The sequence below is a fragment of the Mizuhopecten yessoensis genome, unplaced genomic scaffold (assembly GCF_002113885.1).
Source record: "Mizuhopecten yessoensis strain PY_sf001 unplaced genomic scaffold, ASM211388v2 scaffold1379, whole genome shotgun sequence".
Taxonomy (NCBI): domain Eukaryota; kingdom Metazoa; phylum Mollusca; class Bivalvia; order Pectinida; family Pectinidae; genus Mizuhopecten; species Mizuhopecten yessoensis.
Window position 1 is genome coordinate 1,450,997 of NW_018404017.1, and position 19,769 is coordinate 1,470,765.

Consider the following 19,769-nt stretch of genomic DNA (forward strand, 5'->3'; position numbering starts at 1 on the left):
TAGCCCCATCTGTTACTGAACACGACAAACATGTTAAAGTGTAGCCCCATCTGTTACTGAACACAGAAAAGCTCTGTTGCTAAATACTATATCGCATTAGTATGTATGTGTGACGTAAGACTGAAAAGTTAACTTAACAATAGATTACTGTTATGAACGAAAGAACAGGGGTGTTTTTGTGCGTCATATGTGTTTGGGTTTGATGGATAGCGAATAAGACTATTGTAGAAGTATACTCAGGACTTTTATTTCGCCTTGACATGTACACAAATGCACGTGGTGTCCTTTTTAAGGTAAAAGCCAAAACTATTTTTGGAGTCAAAAAACGCCCCCTCAATAGTCTGCGCAAAACCCTGGTAATATACCAACATTCAAAACATTTTTTTGATGCGGGGTTAGGGTTTAGGATGAGTCAAAATAATACTCTTAAGGGTCTACTGAAAGCCCTGATATTGCGAATTTACACTGAATATCCCCATTCTGCGACAGTATCTACATTATCATGATTCAATATGGATCTGTCTGTTCTGCTTGTTTTATTTTATCAGTTGTATTGCAATCCATAGAAGTAAGAAATCACTCAGAGTTAAAACTATAGATTTCCTTATTTCGAAAAAAAACATCGTTGCCTTTCCTTTGATCTGTTTCCCGATGCTTGTAATAATCTGTATGTACCTTCTGTCTGCTTTTTTGTATTTCCTTTAGTTTCCGTGTCTCCCTGGTGCCTGGTTTTGCCTTTGTTTACTTGTTGCGCCTCCTCGGTGCTTGTGGTTGTATTTCCTTTAGTTTCCGTGTCTCCCTGGTGCCTGGTTTTGCCTTTGTTTACTTGTTGCGCCTCCTCGGTGCTTGTGGTTGTATTTCCTTTAGTTTCCGTGTCTCCCTGGTGCCTGGTTTTGCCTTTGTTTACTTGTTGCGCCTCCTCGGTGCTTGTGGTTGTATTTCCTTTAGTTTCCGTGTCTCCCTGGTGCCTGGTTTTGCCTTTGTTTACTTGTTGCGCCTCCTCGGTGCTTGTGGTTGTATTTCCTTTAGTTTCCGTGTCTCCCTGGTGCCTGGTTTTGCCTTTGTTTACTTGTTGCGCCTCCTCGGTGCTTGTGGTTGTATTTCCTTTAGTTTCCGTGTCTCCCTGGTGCCTGGTTTTGCCTTTGTTTACTTGTTGCGCCTCCTCGGTGCTTGTGGTTGTATTTCCTTTAGTTTCCGTGTCTCCCTGGTGCCTGGTTTTGCCTTTGTTTACTTGTTGCGCCTCCTCGGTGCTTGTGGTTGTATTTCCTTTAGTTTCCGTGTCTCCCTGGTGCCTGGTTTTGCCTTTGTTTACTTGTTGCGCCTCCTCGGTGCTTGTGGTTGTATTTCCTTTAGTTTCCGTGTCTCCCTGGTGCCTGGTTTTGCCTTTGTTTACTTGTTGCGCCTCCTCGGTGCTTGTGGTTGTATTTCCTTTAGTTTCCGTGTCTCCCTGGTGCCTGGTTTTGCCTTTGTTTACTTGTTGCGCCTCCTCGGTGCTTGTGGTTGTATTTCCTTTAGTTTCCGTGTCTCCCTGGTGCCTGGTTTTGCCTTTGTTTACTTGTTGCGCCTCCTCGGTGCTTGTGGTTGTATTTCCTTTAGTTTCCGTGTCTCCCTGGTGCCTGGTTTTGCCTTTGTTTACTTGTTGCGCCTCCTCGGTGCTTGTGGTTGTATTTCCTTTAGTTTCCGTGTCTCCCTGGTGCCTGGTTTTGCCTTTGTTTACTTGTTGCGCCTCCTCGGTGCTTGTGGTTGTATTTCCTTTAGTTTCCGTGTCTCCCTGGTGCCTGGTTTTGCCTTTGTTTACTTGTTGCGCCTCCTCGGTGCTTGTGGTTGTATTTCCTTTAGTTTCCGTGTCTCCCTGGTGCCTGGTTTTGCCTTTGTTTACTTGTTGCGCCTCCTCGGTGCTTGTGGTTGTATTTCCTTTAGTTTCCGTGTCTCCCTGGTGCCTGGTTTTGCCTTTGTTTACTTGTTGCGCCTCCTCGGTGCTTGTGGTTGTATTTCCTTTAGTTTCCGTGTCTCCCTGGTGCCTGGTTTTGCCTTTGTTTACTTGTTGCGCCTCCTCGGTGCTTGTGGTTGTATTTCCTTTAGTTTCCGTGTCTCCCTGGTGCCTGGTTTTGCCTTTGTTTACTTGTTGCGCCTCCTCGGTGCTTGTGGTTGTATTTCCTTTAGTTTCCGTGTCTCCCTGGTGCCTGGTTTTGCCTTTGTTTACTTGTTGCGCCTCCTCGGTGCTTGTGGTTGTATTTCCTTTAGTTTCCGTGTCTCCCTGGTGCCTGGTTTTGCCTTTGTTTACTTGTTGCGCCTCCTCGGTGCTTGTGGTTGTATTTCCTTTAGTTTCCGTGTCTCCCTGGTGCCTGGTTTTGCCTTTGTTTACTTGTTGCGCCTCCTCGGTGCTTGTGGTTGTATTTCCTTTAGTTTCCGTGTCTCCCTGGTGCCTGGTTTTGCCTTTGTTTACTTGTTGCGCCTCCTCGGTGCTTGTGGTTGTATTTCCTTTAGTTTCCGTGTCTCCCTGGTGCCTGGTTTTACCTTTGTTTACTTGTTGCGCCTCCTCGGTGCTTGTGGTTGTATTTCCTTTAGTTTCCGTGTCTCCCTGGTGCCTGGTTTTGCCTTTGTTTACTTGTTGCGCCTCCTCGGTGCTTGTGGTTGTATTTCCTTTATTTTTGTGGTTCCGAGCTTCTGCGTTTGAATATTCTTTCTTTTGTGTTATTTATCGGTACCTGTGCTCGACTTTTCTGTATTATTTTCATGTTTCGGTGTTTATATTCAAATCTCCTTTCGTTTGTGACTCCTACATCATTTGTGTCTCTGCAGTGCCCCTGGCTGTTTTTTCATTCATTTTTATATCTCCTTTAAGCCTGTGCATGAATTTTCGATGCACGTCTTTGCTCTTTGTAATGGTATCTCCTCGGTGAATGTAGTTGTCTTTCTGCCATTTTCTGTGTCTCTGCAGTGCCTCTAGTTGTCGTTTTTAGTTTTTGCATCGTCTTAATGCCGTGGTTGCATCTCGCTTTGTATACCCCTTTTCGGTGCCTGCGTTTGTCTTTCGCTTTTTATGCGTCTTTGCATATTAATGTTTAATTCTGATACTGTATGTCATACCATTTTGTCTGGTTATAGTTGAGGAGAGTTTACTAAAACGTAGTCGATAAGGATTTTTACGTTATTTACTACTTGGTTCTTCTCTCTTATCTTTTCGTTGACACTGATCGTCTCGCGCCTGCCCTCGTATTTACCGACTTTATATCCTAATGTGAAATCCAAAATAAACAAATATTAAAACTAACAATTTGTTGGAGTATATATAACTAAATGTATAATATCGCTTCCTGTTAAAGTTATATATGACACAATACCTTTTTGACTCTACGAACTCTATTTCTTAAAATAAATTGACAGAATGTCGGTTTATATAAATCAGAAAGTTGAAACTCTGGTAACATTGGCGTCATTTTTACGCCCGGAAAACATCTCAAGACACTCAATATTGCCAATGCCTGTTATTATTAATAGCAAGGCTTCCCTGAATGTCAGAAGAGAATTCCTGAAGTCAACTGTCTAGTCTTGTCTTATTACTGTTGGAGTGGCGTTAATAGCTTCCGATTGAAGGGATCTACTTTGTCAGATTCATTTGTCAGAATCTAAACGATTTTAGAAATATCTGAAGAACTATCGAATTATCGCAACCTGCGCAATACCGGCGGCTGATCTGTGTAAAGGGCACAGCTGTTATGATATATGTTACGAACAACGTGAACACTGATTACGCTTAGGAGCTGTTTGAACAGACACCAGAATGAACGCTATTTTGTTGGTTATATGAAGCAAAAACCTTTATGAGTGTTTAATACCATAGGAGACTGTCATATAAAAGCAAATGATTACATTGACATATTATTATAATATTTATATTGTGTTTAGATTTAGTAATGTAGTGTGTTGTCTTATAGTGGTACTTAACAGTATTAAGAGTGATACTAATCATTGTAGGACATTGCATTACAGGTATTCTTATTACAGTGTAATTTATGATGTGATTATTCGTTTGTTTCGTTACATTTATCCTCCCCCATTTAGAATTCAGGATACCACATACTCCTGCCATTCCGCTTCAGTATGACACCAATGGTAAACTCACTACAAAACTGTATGCAAATACATTTCAGGAATTTTAGTTTCCCCTATTTGAAAAGTGACATCCTAGTCTTTCCTGGATATGGAGTGAACGTTTTTCCAGAGCCTGTTCAGTGAATATCTGTAGGATGCGTCCTGGTGACTTTGAAATTTTCAAGTCAAACATTTTGGTTGACAAGTCATGGTTTGTAAGTTATCAGCATATCCTCCTGGATTTTACGGCAGACATAATAACAAATATCACATGTGGTGAAGGAATAACTCATGCTTCCGGTTCCGCTTGTATATTTTATCCTCCATTTCCGAATTGACAATTTATTATATTTTTAGAGAAAGGTTTATCTACTCCATGTCATTGTCAGATAAGTATATGAATTTCTGACATTTAGTTACTTCTTTAACTGATTACATAATTTCCTAATGTTTTCTTTATGTGTTACCTCCAGATGTCATCTTTATTTTGTTATTTGTTTACGTTCGAAGATAAAAGTGGGATTGTAGACATCGGTCTGTTTTATAAACTGTGGTTCTGTTTACCTATAAGTTGTTTTTAACGGCATTTATACATATCTTTTTTAATTTCAATCTCTTCACAATATTTTTAACTAAAGTTTCATTTTTACCCTCTTGTACTATTTTAACTCTCTTAACCTATCCTGTTATTGATTTTATAAGATATACGACGTTTTAGATGATTTTAATTTTGATTCCCAATGGTTGTCGCATACTGAAAGATTGTTCTGCCCCTAAATGAACATAGTTGTCGACGGGCCGTTAAACTCAAACAATCAAACAAAATTGGTTGTTGTTTTTTGTGCAATCAATTCAAAGAGGCCAAACTACGGACACCATCTGTATATCAGATTTATATGTCTACGGACAACATCTGTATATCAGATTTATGTCTACGGACAACATCTGTATATCAGATTTATAGGTCTACGGACAACATCTGTATATCAGATTTATATGTCTACGGACACCATCTGTATATCAGATTTATATGTCTACGGACACCATCTGTATATCAGATTTATATGTCTACGGACACCATCTGTATATCAGATTTATATGTCTACGGACACCATCTGTATATCAGATTTATATGTCTACGGACACCATCTGTATATCAGATTTATATGTCTACGGACACCATCTGTATATCAGATTTATATGTCTACGGACACCATCTGTATATCAGATTTATATGTCTACGGACACCATCTGTATATCAGATTTATATGTCTACGGACACCATCTGTATATCAGATTTATATGTCTACGGACACCATCTGTATATCAGATTTATATGTCTACGGACACCATCTGTATATCAGATTTATATGTCTACGGACACCATCTGTATATCAGATTTATATGTCTACGGACACCATCTGTATATCAGATTTATATGTCTACGGACACCATCTGTATATCAGATTTATATGTCTACGGACACCATCTGTATATCAGATTTATATGTCTACGGACACCATCTGTATATCAGATTTATATGTCTACGGACACCATCTGTATATCAGATTTATATGTCTACGGACACCATCTGTATATCAGATTTATATGTCTACGGACACCATCTGTATATCAGATTTATATGTCTACGGACACCATCTGTATATCAGATTTATATGTCTACGGACACCATCTGTATATCAGATTTATATGTCTACGGACACCATCTGTATATCAGATTTATATGTCTACGGACACCATCTGTATATCAGATTTATATGTCTACGGACACCATCTGTATATCAGATTTATATGTCTACGGACACCATCTGTATATCAGATTTATATGTCTACGGACACCATCTGTATATCAGATTTATATGTCTACGGACACCATCTGTATATCAGATTTATATGTCTACGGACACCATCTGTATATCAGATTTATATGTCTACGGACACCATCTGTATATCAGATTTATATGTCTACGGACACCATCTGTATATCAGATTTATATGTCTACGGACAACATCTGTATATCAGATTTATATGTCTACGGACACCATCTGTATATCAGATTTATATGTCTACGGACACCATCTGTATATCAGATTTATATGTCTACGGACAACATCTGTATATCAGATTTATATGTCTACGGACACCATCTGTATATCAGATTTATATGTCTACGGACACCATCTGTATATCAGATTTATAGGTCTCCTCCGATCGTCAGACTGTTCCATCACTTCCGAATGTCATGTTTGTCAATCACACTCCTTTATAACATTTTAGAGTCCGAATGTCATTTTATTCAACATTCCGTATGAAAGGGTAATTCATGATTTCCTTATACTGTACAACATTTTCAAGTATTTAACCATTGCAGTAATTTTTCAACAATAACCTCCGGATTTTCGATTTATCCTTTTCACGTTCAAATCAACTTAAAGCACCTTTTTTTCCAATCCATATTTATCTATCAGTCACGAATACCCTATAATACATCATGTCAGACATGTTACATGACATTATCACTATATTTCTTAGGGCCTGTTTTACGTAACTATACCGAGATGAAGTGATGGAGACAGATATGTGTTTTCCGTGTATGGCAGTCACGCCAATAGAGCATGATATCCACTGACATATACGATTTCGATGTCTAGTACCCTGCTAACTTGCCAAACACATTATTTAAGAGTGAATGCAGCATCCGCCACGTCATCATAAGGTTTAGAAGAGTAAAGAGTACATCATGGTGAAACATACAATGACAGAATCCCGAATAAACCACTACCAGACAACAACAGGAAGTATAAGGAAACGTAAAACCTAATAATATATACCTAAGGCGGAATCAGGGTCTCTGACGTCATTATAGAGTTAGAGCACGTGCTTTCTATCGTGTTTCATTTTGTTAACTAAAAAGATCGATATATTATATTAACAATTCCGCTGAAAACGTGATGTAAAATGTTTAGTCACAGACATATTTTTTTTGAAAAAAAGAGGAAAATCATATATCATGTGCTTGGGCAGCTATCAGTGAATGTAAAGATGGCTACCATTTAAAGCTGACCGAAATAATTACAAGAGTCACGTTCATGTAAAACTGATGTTTCCTTAGATTAACACCGTGTACCCCTGGCATTAGACGCTCTTAATAGGGTTGCAAAAATATCGAAAACATACCTTTATGCCCTTTACAAATGTAGTTTTGCTTATCACTTGACAGATGGTATAACTTTATGTTGCTCAAATCTGTATTTTCATAGAATTTAGTGTACTTGTGATAATTATGCTTATACGGTAAATGTAAGTTGAAATAGCTGTATCTAGCAGGAAGTATAGCAAAAGAAATCAAACAAAAACGAAGTTTTGATAATAAAATCAATCTTGAATACAATGACTGCAGCATTAATTAAGAAGTATTATAAACCACCCTGAATTAATTATAACAGGTTGTGATGTTTTATACTTCACTTTATCATATTCTGCATTAAAATGTTTTAAGTATATCATCTAATATATTTTTTATCAAAGTATGAAGCTACTCACATTATATATACAAGGCCATTCTATACATGTTCTGTCTGTTAACATACTTTTTCTTTTATACACACGACGGACCGGCAGTTAGGACTAGACATAGCGCTTACGCATTTCCGGCCTACGTTGTATTTGTAAACATCGTACAACGTCATCATCGGAAGGGCAATCTTTAAGACTTACCACTTAAATGGTAGTGGATGAAAATATCATTACTTTGGTTTTTATTTTCGTGTGTACAATGGACCTTTACAGGTCTATGTTGAGTCATTAACACATGAACTGTTAACTTGTCTAATGGATAATATTGAAAAGTGAACGTCTTACCAAAGGAAGATGAGCAGCAATACCTACCATTCACAATGATCGGGTAAGTAATCTTATTAAATACCCATAGTACAGACAACCTTTCCCCAACTCTTGGACAAGCTGATTTTGTTTACCTATCATGTCTTTCATACAAATCAGGTTACACCTTCAAATAACAAGTAATGTATTGGCCATATCGATTGTATATTACTTCCTGAACTCCTCAATACGACACCACCGACTCTTTATGTACAACACGGAATTTTGAGAGATGGAGGTTTATGACAGCAACGAACAAGTATTATGGTTGCAAGCTGATTTTGTTTACCTATCATGTCTTTCATACAAATCAGGTTACACCTTCAAATAACAAGTAATGTATTGGCCATATCGATTGTATATTACTTCCTGAACTCCTCAATACGACACCACCGACTCTTTATGTACAACACGGAATTTTGAGAGATGGAGGTTTATGACAGCAACGAACAAGTATTATGGTTGCAAGCTGATTTTGTTTACCTATCATGTCTTTCATACAAATCAGGTTACACCTTCAAATAACAAGTAATGTATTGGCCATATCGATTGTATATTACTTCCTGAACTCCTCAATACGACACCACCGACTCTTTATGTACAACACGGAATTTTGAGAGATGGAGGTTTATGACAGCAACGAACAAGTATTATGGTTGCAACCATGATCTCGTTTGGACTTTTCCTTTCTCTTATGTTATATGAATATTGACGATTTTGAGTATGCCCATTGTTGGCCCTGTTTTGTTATCATTACCAAAACTCTATCTTTTCAGACGTAACGTTTTTGAATTTGAATGTGATGTTGGATGTCGATAGTCAGACAAAACGCTTGGACTTTCACCACTCATTTTTTGTTCTTTCTGTACACTTCTAAGAGTGTCTGTTCTATCATTTATTTTTAAAATCTTAAATCCGTTGTTTCATGTATTTTCAGCGTTTATTTAAGACACCAATATTTGTTTAATATATCTATATATTGCTCATTGAATCCATCAGTTGTTAATGAATAACGATATAAAATATTTTACAACTAATTTCTTCCTTTTGTTGAATATCTAAATATGCTTAGGAACACTTGAGACAAGGGTTGTGTTTTTTTTTATTATTCTATGACATCTATCACCAATACCGTTCTTACTCTGCCTGCTTTTCTCCATCGATCAACTTTATTTTTAAGCAAGTGCTTTCTTACTGTGTATTTTTTATGAACATAAACATTCCCATCTACATTGATTTTATTCTACGCTGTGTCGGTGGTTATTAAGTTGACGTGTTAATTGCCTCTAAACTACCTTTAAAACATCATCCTGATGAGGCAGTATGTGCAATACCGATAAATGTCCTACCTTTATATGATCCTTGTTGTGTTGAGACAATAGACTGTACAATTTAAAGTTGAATAAAATAGCGCGAATATTTCCACACGAGAATAAAACACAACACAACACAACAGTAGTCTGTTGTAAAAAAAAAATGTACATTTTATAATGCTTGACCATATGTTTGACGAGTCTTTGACTCAATATGTCATCAAGTTGAAATAAAGACTATTAATACATTAATTAGTGCAAAACCGGCCAGACAGCTGTATATGTTATACTTGGCATGTACCTAATGGGGTATAAGTCCTAAAGAGATGTGTCGTGAGCAATAATGTATACGTGATGCATTGCTGACATACTCCAAGACAAAGTTTCGTTATGGTGTATACGGCAGAGATCTTAGCGTACCGTTTATGTTATACCATTTCTGGCCTCATCTCCATCTCAAGTGAGGAGACGCTTCCAAGAGGCTTCAACAAGGCACTGACATTTGTCATACTTATAAACAGTAAATATGTATATTGTGTTGGTGTTGTTAGTACTTATTAGTTATGGACTTTTGTTAAGGTCAATATGTGTGAAGTCATTACCACCGTTCAGATCATAAAAGCCATATTGTAAAATAAAATCCATTCATTGCGATATCAGTTAGGATGTTAATATAATATTTTTATCGTGAAAGGAGAGTTAGAGGAAAGTACTGCATTTACAGGGCATGGTTACGTTAACATATTGAAGTCACGTCAAAACGTGAAGACTGACCTGATGTTTCTATAATTAGTAACACAGAGTTAATATCACAAATTTGCGACCTCAACGTGATTATGATTCGACCAATGTGAACGTAAGATACATAGCATCATCTAATATAATTAACCATTTTACATCACGGATGTTTTTATTTGAATCATGATATAAAATCCAATGACTACTCTCTTTACCTAATTGATTTTATCAGAAAATATCCTAGTTATTTAGTGCGAATAAATTCATGTACATATTACATAAGTAGGATTTAAACGTGATAATGAAATAAATTAGATTTTCAGATGATATTGTAACGTCACTATTAGTAAATTCACAAAGGCAATATTGTGATATATGATTAGCAATACTGACTTGTGATAACAGAAAAATTGTATGCTTAACTTTTGACAATGATTTCAAAACATTGATTATGTTATAAACAGAATCTGACTTTCGGTTCGATTACGATGAGATTTGTTAAACTTGCTTTAAATTTTCACTTTCGCTTGGCAGACATACGCTTAAATGACGCATTCTTAAAACTAGTATAATGAAATGAAAACTCATATACAATAGTTTTTCTTCATATATCACATATCCATTGACTGTGTTATATGGGCTGTTTAGCTTTCACGATACTACTTGCTATACAAGTAGCATATATCGATATGACTCGATACAGGTCGTTCGGCACGCGTCGTATCTGCACTTCACTCGCCCAATTTACACTAAACAAGCGATGTCCGTTCTACTTTCGGTATTGCTAATTTTTCGTACGTTACAAATAGCTGTTGACAATGTGCAATATATGATATAAGTGTATTGTATGACCATAGTCAAGCCTACCCAATATCAGTCATATCCCCAAATCAGCCTAAAACTAAGACATTTATCAAGACCCCCTCGACAATACTCAATACTAATATCAAGCCAAGATCCCGATATCAAATCTTATATCCTTATATATTTCCGATAAACCACTAACTACACATCCAATTGTAAAATGCATGTGATGATATTGGAAAATGCCGTTATGTTTAACCGACTGTAGATTGCATTGGCGTAATCAAGGTTTCACACCCACATGTCTGTCAGCAGAATGGTGTGTGAACACAAATTTTACGACAGGAATGAAGCAGATTCATTTTAATTACTTAAGGAAAACTATGTCAATACACGCACACAGGTTGAGAAGAAATATCAGAGATTCAAGATTTCAAGATTTTTTTTATTACGCTCTGACACACAAAGTGTGTAACAAGAGGTCAAACAAATTAACATCAATCAAAATAAAACATGACAGAGAGAGTAGATTACACATGGACAGATTAAGCATTATTTCATAGACAGATTCAGCATTATTTCATAGATAGATTCAGCAATATTTCTTAGATCGATTCAGCAATATTTCATAGATAGATTCAGCAATATTTCATAGATAGATTCAGCATTATTTCATAGATTCAGCAATATTTCATAGATAGATTCAGCAATATTTCATAGATAGATTCAGCAATATTTCACATTGTTTGATGTACATATGTATCAGATGTATTGTTACAAAGTAACAGTAAGGTTATACATGAACAGATTCAACATTATTTTCTTACATGTGAAACAGTAAGTTTACACGTAATTATTTCATACATGTGAAACAGTAAGATTACACATCCTCATTTCATACATGTGAAACAGTAGTATTATACAAGGACAGATTTAGCATTATTTCACACATGTAGATTACATGTGAACAGATTCAGCATTAGTTCACACGAGTGAGAGTAGATTACACATGAACAGATTCCGCATTAGTTCATGCATGTGACACAGAAGAATATATATGACCAGATTTATCAGCATTAGTCATATATGTATTGGATACTCAATTTTCACAGCAAATTATCTTCACTGCCATAATCATAATGCAAAGTATAGTATTTTTGACATACTGATTTATTTCAATTGTTATTTTTTTATAATTATTTGCAGTTTTACAAGAAATGTACTAACCCTTTTGATTAATTGTTTGTTACATATTGTGAACATTCCTTTCATTTTATCAACATTTGGATTGGTGTAATAATATTTTGGAATAAATTTTTCCCTAATCTGGCGTATGGATTCTTGTTGACATTTAAACAAATAATGAAATTCATCTCCTGTTTCATTTCTATTACAAAAAGTACATTCTCTTTCCTCTCGAGGAATTCCCATCCAACGGCCAGTTTCCAGGGGCAGCGGAAAGTTTGACGAGCGAAATTTGCAAAACACAACACGATCCCTCTTGTTTAATTGAGTTAAGTAATTTTCAAAACCAAAATTAGATTTAAATAATAGATAATTTTGTCCTCTACTACTTTTTTCGATATCGGCATACCACTTTTGAATAAACTGGTCATTAAGCGTTTGTGTTATAATATGTTTAAGTTTTTGTCGTTCTAGAGTAGTCACTTTTTGAGATGTCCAGATATATGTCAACCCTAGATCATTTAGTGTAGTTTTGATAAAATTTAGCCACTTCGAGTGAAATGCGCCCGTTTCGTGCATTGCATGTATAATATTATATAACTGACTCGATACTTTACCATTTTCTGTTATTAGTTTGTGCCAAAATAAAATCATTCTATTTTTAATAGTATTTTCTAAAGGAAAACGTCCCGATTCTCCATATACCATATAATTAGGCGTAGATTTCCTTAAATTGAGAACTTTTTTTATAAATTTCAAATGTATCGTTTCCAAGAGGGTAATATTTTCGAATCCCCATATCTCTGACGCGTATAACAGTATAGGCAATATTAATGTATCAAAAAGTTCAAACTGTAGGTCTACTGGTAAATTGATATTTCTGATTTTCCTATATAAAGCAAATAATGCTTTCTGGGCTTGTTCAGCTAGTTTCTTTTTCGCCTTACCAAAGTTTCCAGTATAGTTAAACAATAACCCAAGGTACGGATAAGAATCTACAATTTCAATTTCCTCTCCGCAAAGCATAAATGTACTATTGATTTTCGATTTTCGTTTTGAAAAGACAACTATTTTAGATTTATTTGTATTAACATGTAATTTCCATATTTTACAATAATCGCCGAAGACATCTAAAGCTTTCTGTAGACCCTCGGGCGATTCTGCCAGTACAACAGTGTCATCCGCATATAACAAAATAAACAATTTTAGGTACATTCCAATACAATTTTGACTAAGATTATCAATATCTTTGAGACATTTCACCTCATTATTAGACAGGAACTCCTCTAGATCATTCAAGTAGATCGAAAATAAAAATGGCGATAAATTTTCCCCTTGTTTTAAACCGATATTGCTCGTGAAGAACTGAGTCTGCTCGTTTCCATTTTTTACACATGACTTAGTATCAGTATATAAGTTATAGATTACATTTAGTATTTTGCCATTGATATTGCTTCTCAGCATTTTTTCCCAAAGTCCAACCCTCCACACTGTATCAAAGGCTTTTTTAAAGTCAATGAATGAACAATATAACTTTTTATTATAGGAGAAATACATTGATATTAGTGTTTGCATTACAAATATATTTTCTGTAGTAGAATAACCTTTCCTAAAGCCAGCTTGGCTTCCATGAATAAGATTTATTTGATCAGATAATTGATTCAATCTATCATTTAGTATAGATGTAAAAAGTTTTCCCAAACACGATACTAAAGTTATTGCTCTATAGTTGTCAAGGTCATTAATGTCGCCCTTGTTTTTGTATATTGGTTTAATTAGCCCCACAGTCCATGACTTAGGTATTATACCAGTATCTAATATTGTATTAAATAATTTGACATATATATTTATAAAAGGCTCTAAAGAATATTTTATATGTTCATTCAGGATCTCATCGTTTCCACATGCTTTATTATTACTAAGATGTTTAACAGATTTCCTTATCTCTGTCTCAGTTATTGGACCATTTAAAACATGGTCATACATATTTTCATCTAATGTAGGTAACTGAAATTCTTCCACATCACTGTTATCAGTATTAAGATTTTTAAAATAATTGAAAATTTCATCTATTTTTTTATCTACTTTGATATTTTTCCTCGTACAATCTATTTTGTTCAAGATATCCCAAAACTTTTTAGGATCACTTTTTGAGGTTTTTCTTATTTCTCCCTCCATTTTATCTTGGAAGTTTATATAACATTTTTTCATAGTAATACGATATTCTTTACCTTTCCTTTTCAACCTTTTCCTATTCAAATTATTTTTTATCATTTTATAGTTATGCTTAGCGATATTAAACTCGCGTCTTTTCTTGGCACATTCATGTGAAAACCATTGTTTAGTGTTTTTGTCATTATTACAAGGCGTGTATACATTCTTTTTAACACCAAAAACGGATTTACAAGTATCAGAGAAAATATTTCTTATTTCATGTACAACATCATCCATCTCAGATTGGTTTGATATATCATTTATCGTTTGCAGTAAAACTGCCAGTCTAACAGTTTCATTTCCTTCAATATGGTTTGAAAATTCTTGCCTTTTGTTTGGCTTCCATTTTACAAAATCGTTGCATTCCATGGTCACTTTAGGGGGATATTTAGGGGAGTAGCTATCATTACAAGTGCAATTAAATTCTAAGCGACAATGTACATCAGAGAGCAGTGGATCAAATTCTTTCACTTCAAAATCTTCAATAATATTAAATAATTCTGATGAGACAATCAAATAATCTACTAAACTGACATCGTTACATGTTTTTTTACCAATATGACGATCTTTTCCAACTCTTCCATTAGCAATGTATAAATTAGTTCTTTTACATAGATCTAGAAGTTGATACCCGAAGTTATTCGGGTTACATTTATCTTCACTATATCGATCCAAAGGAATTTGATATACAGGTAATTTTTCAAAGTCATACATGTATGCGTATAATTCATCATTTACAGTAATATGCAGTGATTCAAGAAAAGTTTGATCAGGAATAACATAGTCTGGTAGGACTTTAGTTCTCGCATTAAAATCACCCATTAGTGCAACATATTTGTGTCCGTTTGACAAGTCTAGTAATTCATTTTCAATATCATTAAATGCATCATTATTAATGTATTTTGAATTTTCTGGAGGCAAGTATACACATCCAAATAATGCATCAGAATCTGTATCCAGTAGTTTTTTTGAAACTGTCATCCACTGGATATATTCAGTTTCTGTACAATGAAATTTTAAATGACTTTTCATTTTCTCTTTATAAATTACAACAATACCGCCTGATTTCTTTTTACAAGATTTTCGATGTTTAGCATGATATGTATAACCAATGGGCAATTCCAGTGCGTCATATTTATCAGTTTTACTCTCGAGCACAACTAGTATATCATTGGATTTAATGGTTTCTATAAATTCAAGTAATATCAATTTGGACTTAAGTCCACAGACGTTAAGTACAGAAAACTTAAGGTTTTTTTTCTCACGAGAATGTTCATAGGGGGGACCTCTTGTTGCGCACCCCTAGCGGTATCCACCTGCATTGGTTACGGGGGGATCGGGTCTGACTGGGTTGTTCGGATTCTGCTGCTGAACACGAACCCCATGGCTAGGCAGTGGTTGGTGTGATGTCGGTCCGGGTGGTGGTGGGAAGTAGCGCTGGCCGTTAATGAAGAGTTTATCAGCTCTCATTCTTACCGCTTGGTTCTTTCTTTTCGCCTCTTTCATGACAGGATAGAGTATTTTACGTCTTTCATTGATTTCATATGGGAACTGTTCATTGACGTGATACATCGGTTTGGAGTGTAATTTAGTGGGAGCCGCTGATAATACTCTGTCCTTATCTTTCCTATTACTAAATACCGCCACGATCGAGCGTGGCCTGCCATCATGTCGTGGACGGAGTCGGTGCACCACTTGGAACGGTATATCATCCTCTATTCCAAGCTCATTCTTTATGAAATCATGAAGTACTGCTTCGGTATCTTTAGGGTGAGTTTCCGTGCCAGTCTCCGTCTCTGGAATGCCCCCAAACAACAAGTTGATTTTCATGGATCGTGTCTGGTCCTCGAGCAGCATTTCCTTGACCTCGTATGTCTGTTGCTGGGCCTCATCACGTTGTTGCTCAACTTTGGAGAGACGTTCCTCCAACAAGGAGTAGTGAAAGTCACTATTCTCTATACGTTCCGAATGGATAGTCAGCTCGCGTTTGATATCAACGATAGATTTATCCATGCTACACAATTTTTCGTCCATTGTATTCAGTTTAATATTAATTTGATCCAAGACGTCCAGTTTGGCGAGTCTGTTGTAAATATCGTGGATAACCATGTCAAGCCGAGGTGACGACTGGGGCGGGTAGGGGGGTGGGGACGAGGCAATATTACATGTTCCTTGTACCCCTGAAGTGTAAAACATTTCCGATGGAACTTGCGAATGTCGATTTCAACAGTCTTGCTGACGGTTAACTGTGGTATTAAAATGTTTGTTGAACTTGGTGAAATATTTCCGCGTGATATTTAAGATATTTTACTTTTTTTTGTGACGTCACTGATCTAAAAATGATTTAATGGGATATATATGCAAACTAGTATGACAGAAAACCGATGGCCTCATGTTAGACTGCTAGAAATAACAAATGTTCATCCATCTTTGAATTGAAATGGTATATTTACAATCAAACAATGAAACAGTGTTATTTGTGTTATAAATCAGACTGCATATTAAAGTCATGATCCATTTTCAGTAAGCATTTATAAGATGTTTTTCAGGCAATTCTTCTGTTTCGGTTTCTTTATCTGACATTAGTATATCGGTATACATGTAAGTGTGGAATTTTAAATGTAAGACAAAAATTATACGGAACCATCAGGACAAGATCATAAAGATCTGTGTTAATAATTCATTTATACAACATTAAATAACCGACAGAGTGAAACAAAGCGAAACTGACTGAAGCTGGTATAACAGACTAGTGTATTGTCAGTCTGCTCGATGACTAGATACATACTGCTGTATTCGGCAGTTTCTAACTGCAGATGCATGCAAGATTTTGGTGCATTCACTTGTTCCCTCTCGGTTGGATTATGGTAACGCCCTGCTCTGTGGTATATCTGACAAACTAACTAGTCGTCTGCAGAGGGTTCAGAACACTGCAGCACGGCTAGTTACTCGTACTCGAAAGAGAGAGCACATCACACCTGCGCTTTATCCGTTACAGGTCGCAGTACAAAATTCTGGTATACACATACAAGGCACTGAATGGAACGGCTTGTTACCCTGTATCAGCCGTCAAGATCAATGCGGTCGGAGTCAGAATCTGTGTTGTGTGTCCCAAAATCTCGTACTGTGACCTATGGAAACAGATGCTTTGGGAGGGTTTCGGCTACGTTGTGGAATAGCTTACCATCTGCTATTAGGAAGTCAAATACCCTGGCCAAGTTCAAGAGGGACATAAAAACTCACCTCTTCACGTCTGCATTTTAGAATCTTTGCAAAGACGTCATGTAAATACCACCCTTTTATTTGTTCAATTATGTGCACATTGCTTGTTAAATGTATGAAAGTGATTGCAAGCCTTTGTTGTTTGTTTTCACAATTATAACCATTACTATTATCCATATGTTGTAAAGCGCCTTAGAGTGATTTTACAAATTATATAGGGCGATATATAAATGCTGTATATTATTATTATTATTATTATTATTATAGAGGATATTTAATGTTGTATTCAGTAAAAACAAATATATTTTACGAATGTGGCTAATATTTTGATATTTTTCATGATTGCGCATTACGAGTGAAAAAAATTCAAAATATTAGCCACACGAATGACATAAATTTGTTATTGCTGAAGACACTATTACATTTTCTATTTACTACAATGTACATTTTTAAAGCATTAAACATGAAAAAATTGAATGCATTAAAAAAGGGCGGGAGTTAGAATTTCTGATGACGTCACGCCTGACAATAAGACTGCGCGTCATTTTGAATGGGATACTCAACTCAATTCCGACGTTTTCTGCTATTTTCTGGTATGATTGCTTATACAATGTTGCCTTTGAATGCAGCGAATAGAAGGTACCGCTATGATTGGTCAATACCAAAAAGTCAAACAGAGATGTCAGTTTTATCAAGTTGATAGAATCCGATATTTCACTGGCAAAATATAATAAATAATACTGTTTTTTTTATAAGTAATACATGCTTCTTGGAACAATGCTTTGTTCATAAGATAATGAACATTTCACTTCACTTTAATGTGTTCATGTTTGACTAAATTGACATGGGATCGTATCCACGGACAGGGAATTGTACTGCATATATTGACATTGAATTGTATGTATTAACATTGGATTGTATGTATTGACATGGGATTGTATCCATTGACAGGGAATTGTATGTACTGGCAGGGAATGGTATGTATTGACATGGGATTATATGTACTGACATGTGGTTGTATGTATTGGCATTTGATTGTATGTATTGACATGTGGTTGTATGTATTGACATTGACATGGGATTGTATGTACTGACATGGGATTGTATGTATTGACATGGGATTGTATGTTTTGACATGGGATTGTATGTATTGACATTGATATGGGATTGTATGTATTGACATGGGATTGTATGTATTGACATGGGATTGTATGTTTTGACATGGGATTGTATATATTGAAATGGGCTTGTATGTATTGACATGCGATTGTAAATATTGAAAATGGACTGCTCTATTGACATTGGGATGATCTATACTGATATATGTTTTGTTGTTTTTATGTACACACATGATATTTCGTATTACAATGGGAGGTGGAAGTTTTCCAGGTAGTGAAACGTCCTTTGCTTTTATTGATATAATGGTGGGAGAAGTAGACTTGTGTTGATTAGACGTGGAAAATGATCTGCCTATTTGACATGGAAGTTAAATAAGTATCTGCTTTGTTGACATAGAATTGGGGAAAATATGTTTCGATGACATGGGAGCGGGACCGTATCGACTTTGTCGATATGGTTGGATCGGGAAACGTTAGCCTTGCTTTGAAAACATCAGTGACAGGTATTCTTTATCTAGGATGCTGAGAGTCTGATGTATCATATGACAATGACTAGTATTCACCCAATAGTGATATACAACTATAGTAAGTCTGTCTATGGCTTACACTTCTTGCAAATATAAAAAAAAATAGAACTCAAAGAGGTAGATTCAAACGTACAACGTACGGTTGAAAGGCTTGTCGGTTTGGAGTGTATTAGACTGAGATTAAGCCGATACGCACGACATTACGGATAGATAGCGTGGCTAGTAATGTATCGTTAATCCTACGTCCATGTCTTCCTATTCAGGCACACCAGGTAAGCGTATATCCTTTGATGTTCCTCCTTAAAATAGAACGACTAGCATAAAGGGATGGAAATTTAATTCCACTCGCATATGATTTACTGTTCTAAAACCAAGTTTTGATATAAGGAGTATTCTTTATACGAGCATATTGATGGCAGTTCAATGCTGATGAAAAACATGTTTGCATGAATATTTATGTCCTTATTTGGTCCACAACACGTACAGCTGTACAATATAAATCAACCATTAAAGAGGGTGTATTGATTTGGTATCACTGAGAAAATGGCTTCGGACATACAGGAAAACCACGTTATAATATGTGTTTATGAAACGTGTCTACCTTGATATACTTGATATACAGGAAAACCTCGGTATAATGGGGGGGGGG

The 19,769-nt window shown here is 35.8% G+C and overlaps 2 protein-coding genes across 2 annotated transcripts in view; one reads left to right on the forward strand and one right to left on the reverse strand.

The window, feature by feature from the left end:
• Positions 1–333: 333 nt before the first annotated feature.
• Positions 334–4,575, reverse strand: LOC110460576 (flocculation protein FLO11-like). Its single transcript, XM_021513560.1, has 3 exons — positions 4,563–4,575; positions 676–2,667; positions 334–353 (listed from the first exon to the last, which is right to left on the reverse strand). Exons 1-3 carry the CDS (start codon positions 4,573–4,575, stop codon positions 334–336), a joined length of 2,025 nt encoding a protein of 674 aa, XP_021369235.1.
• Positions 4,576–7,823: 3,248 nt separating this feature from the next.
• Positions 7,824–19,769, forward strand: part of LOC110460851 (5-hydroxytryptamine receptor 6-like) — a 61,184-nt gene continuing 49,238 nt past the window's right edge. The window contains exon 1 of the mRNA XM_021514053.1: positions 7,824–8,021. The gene's annotated coding sequence lies outside the window, so the exon portion shown is untranslated. The remainder of the gene's footprint in view (positions 8,022–19,769) is intronic.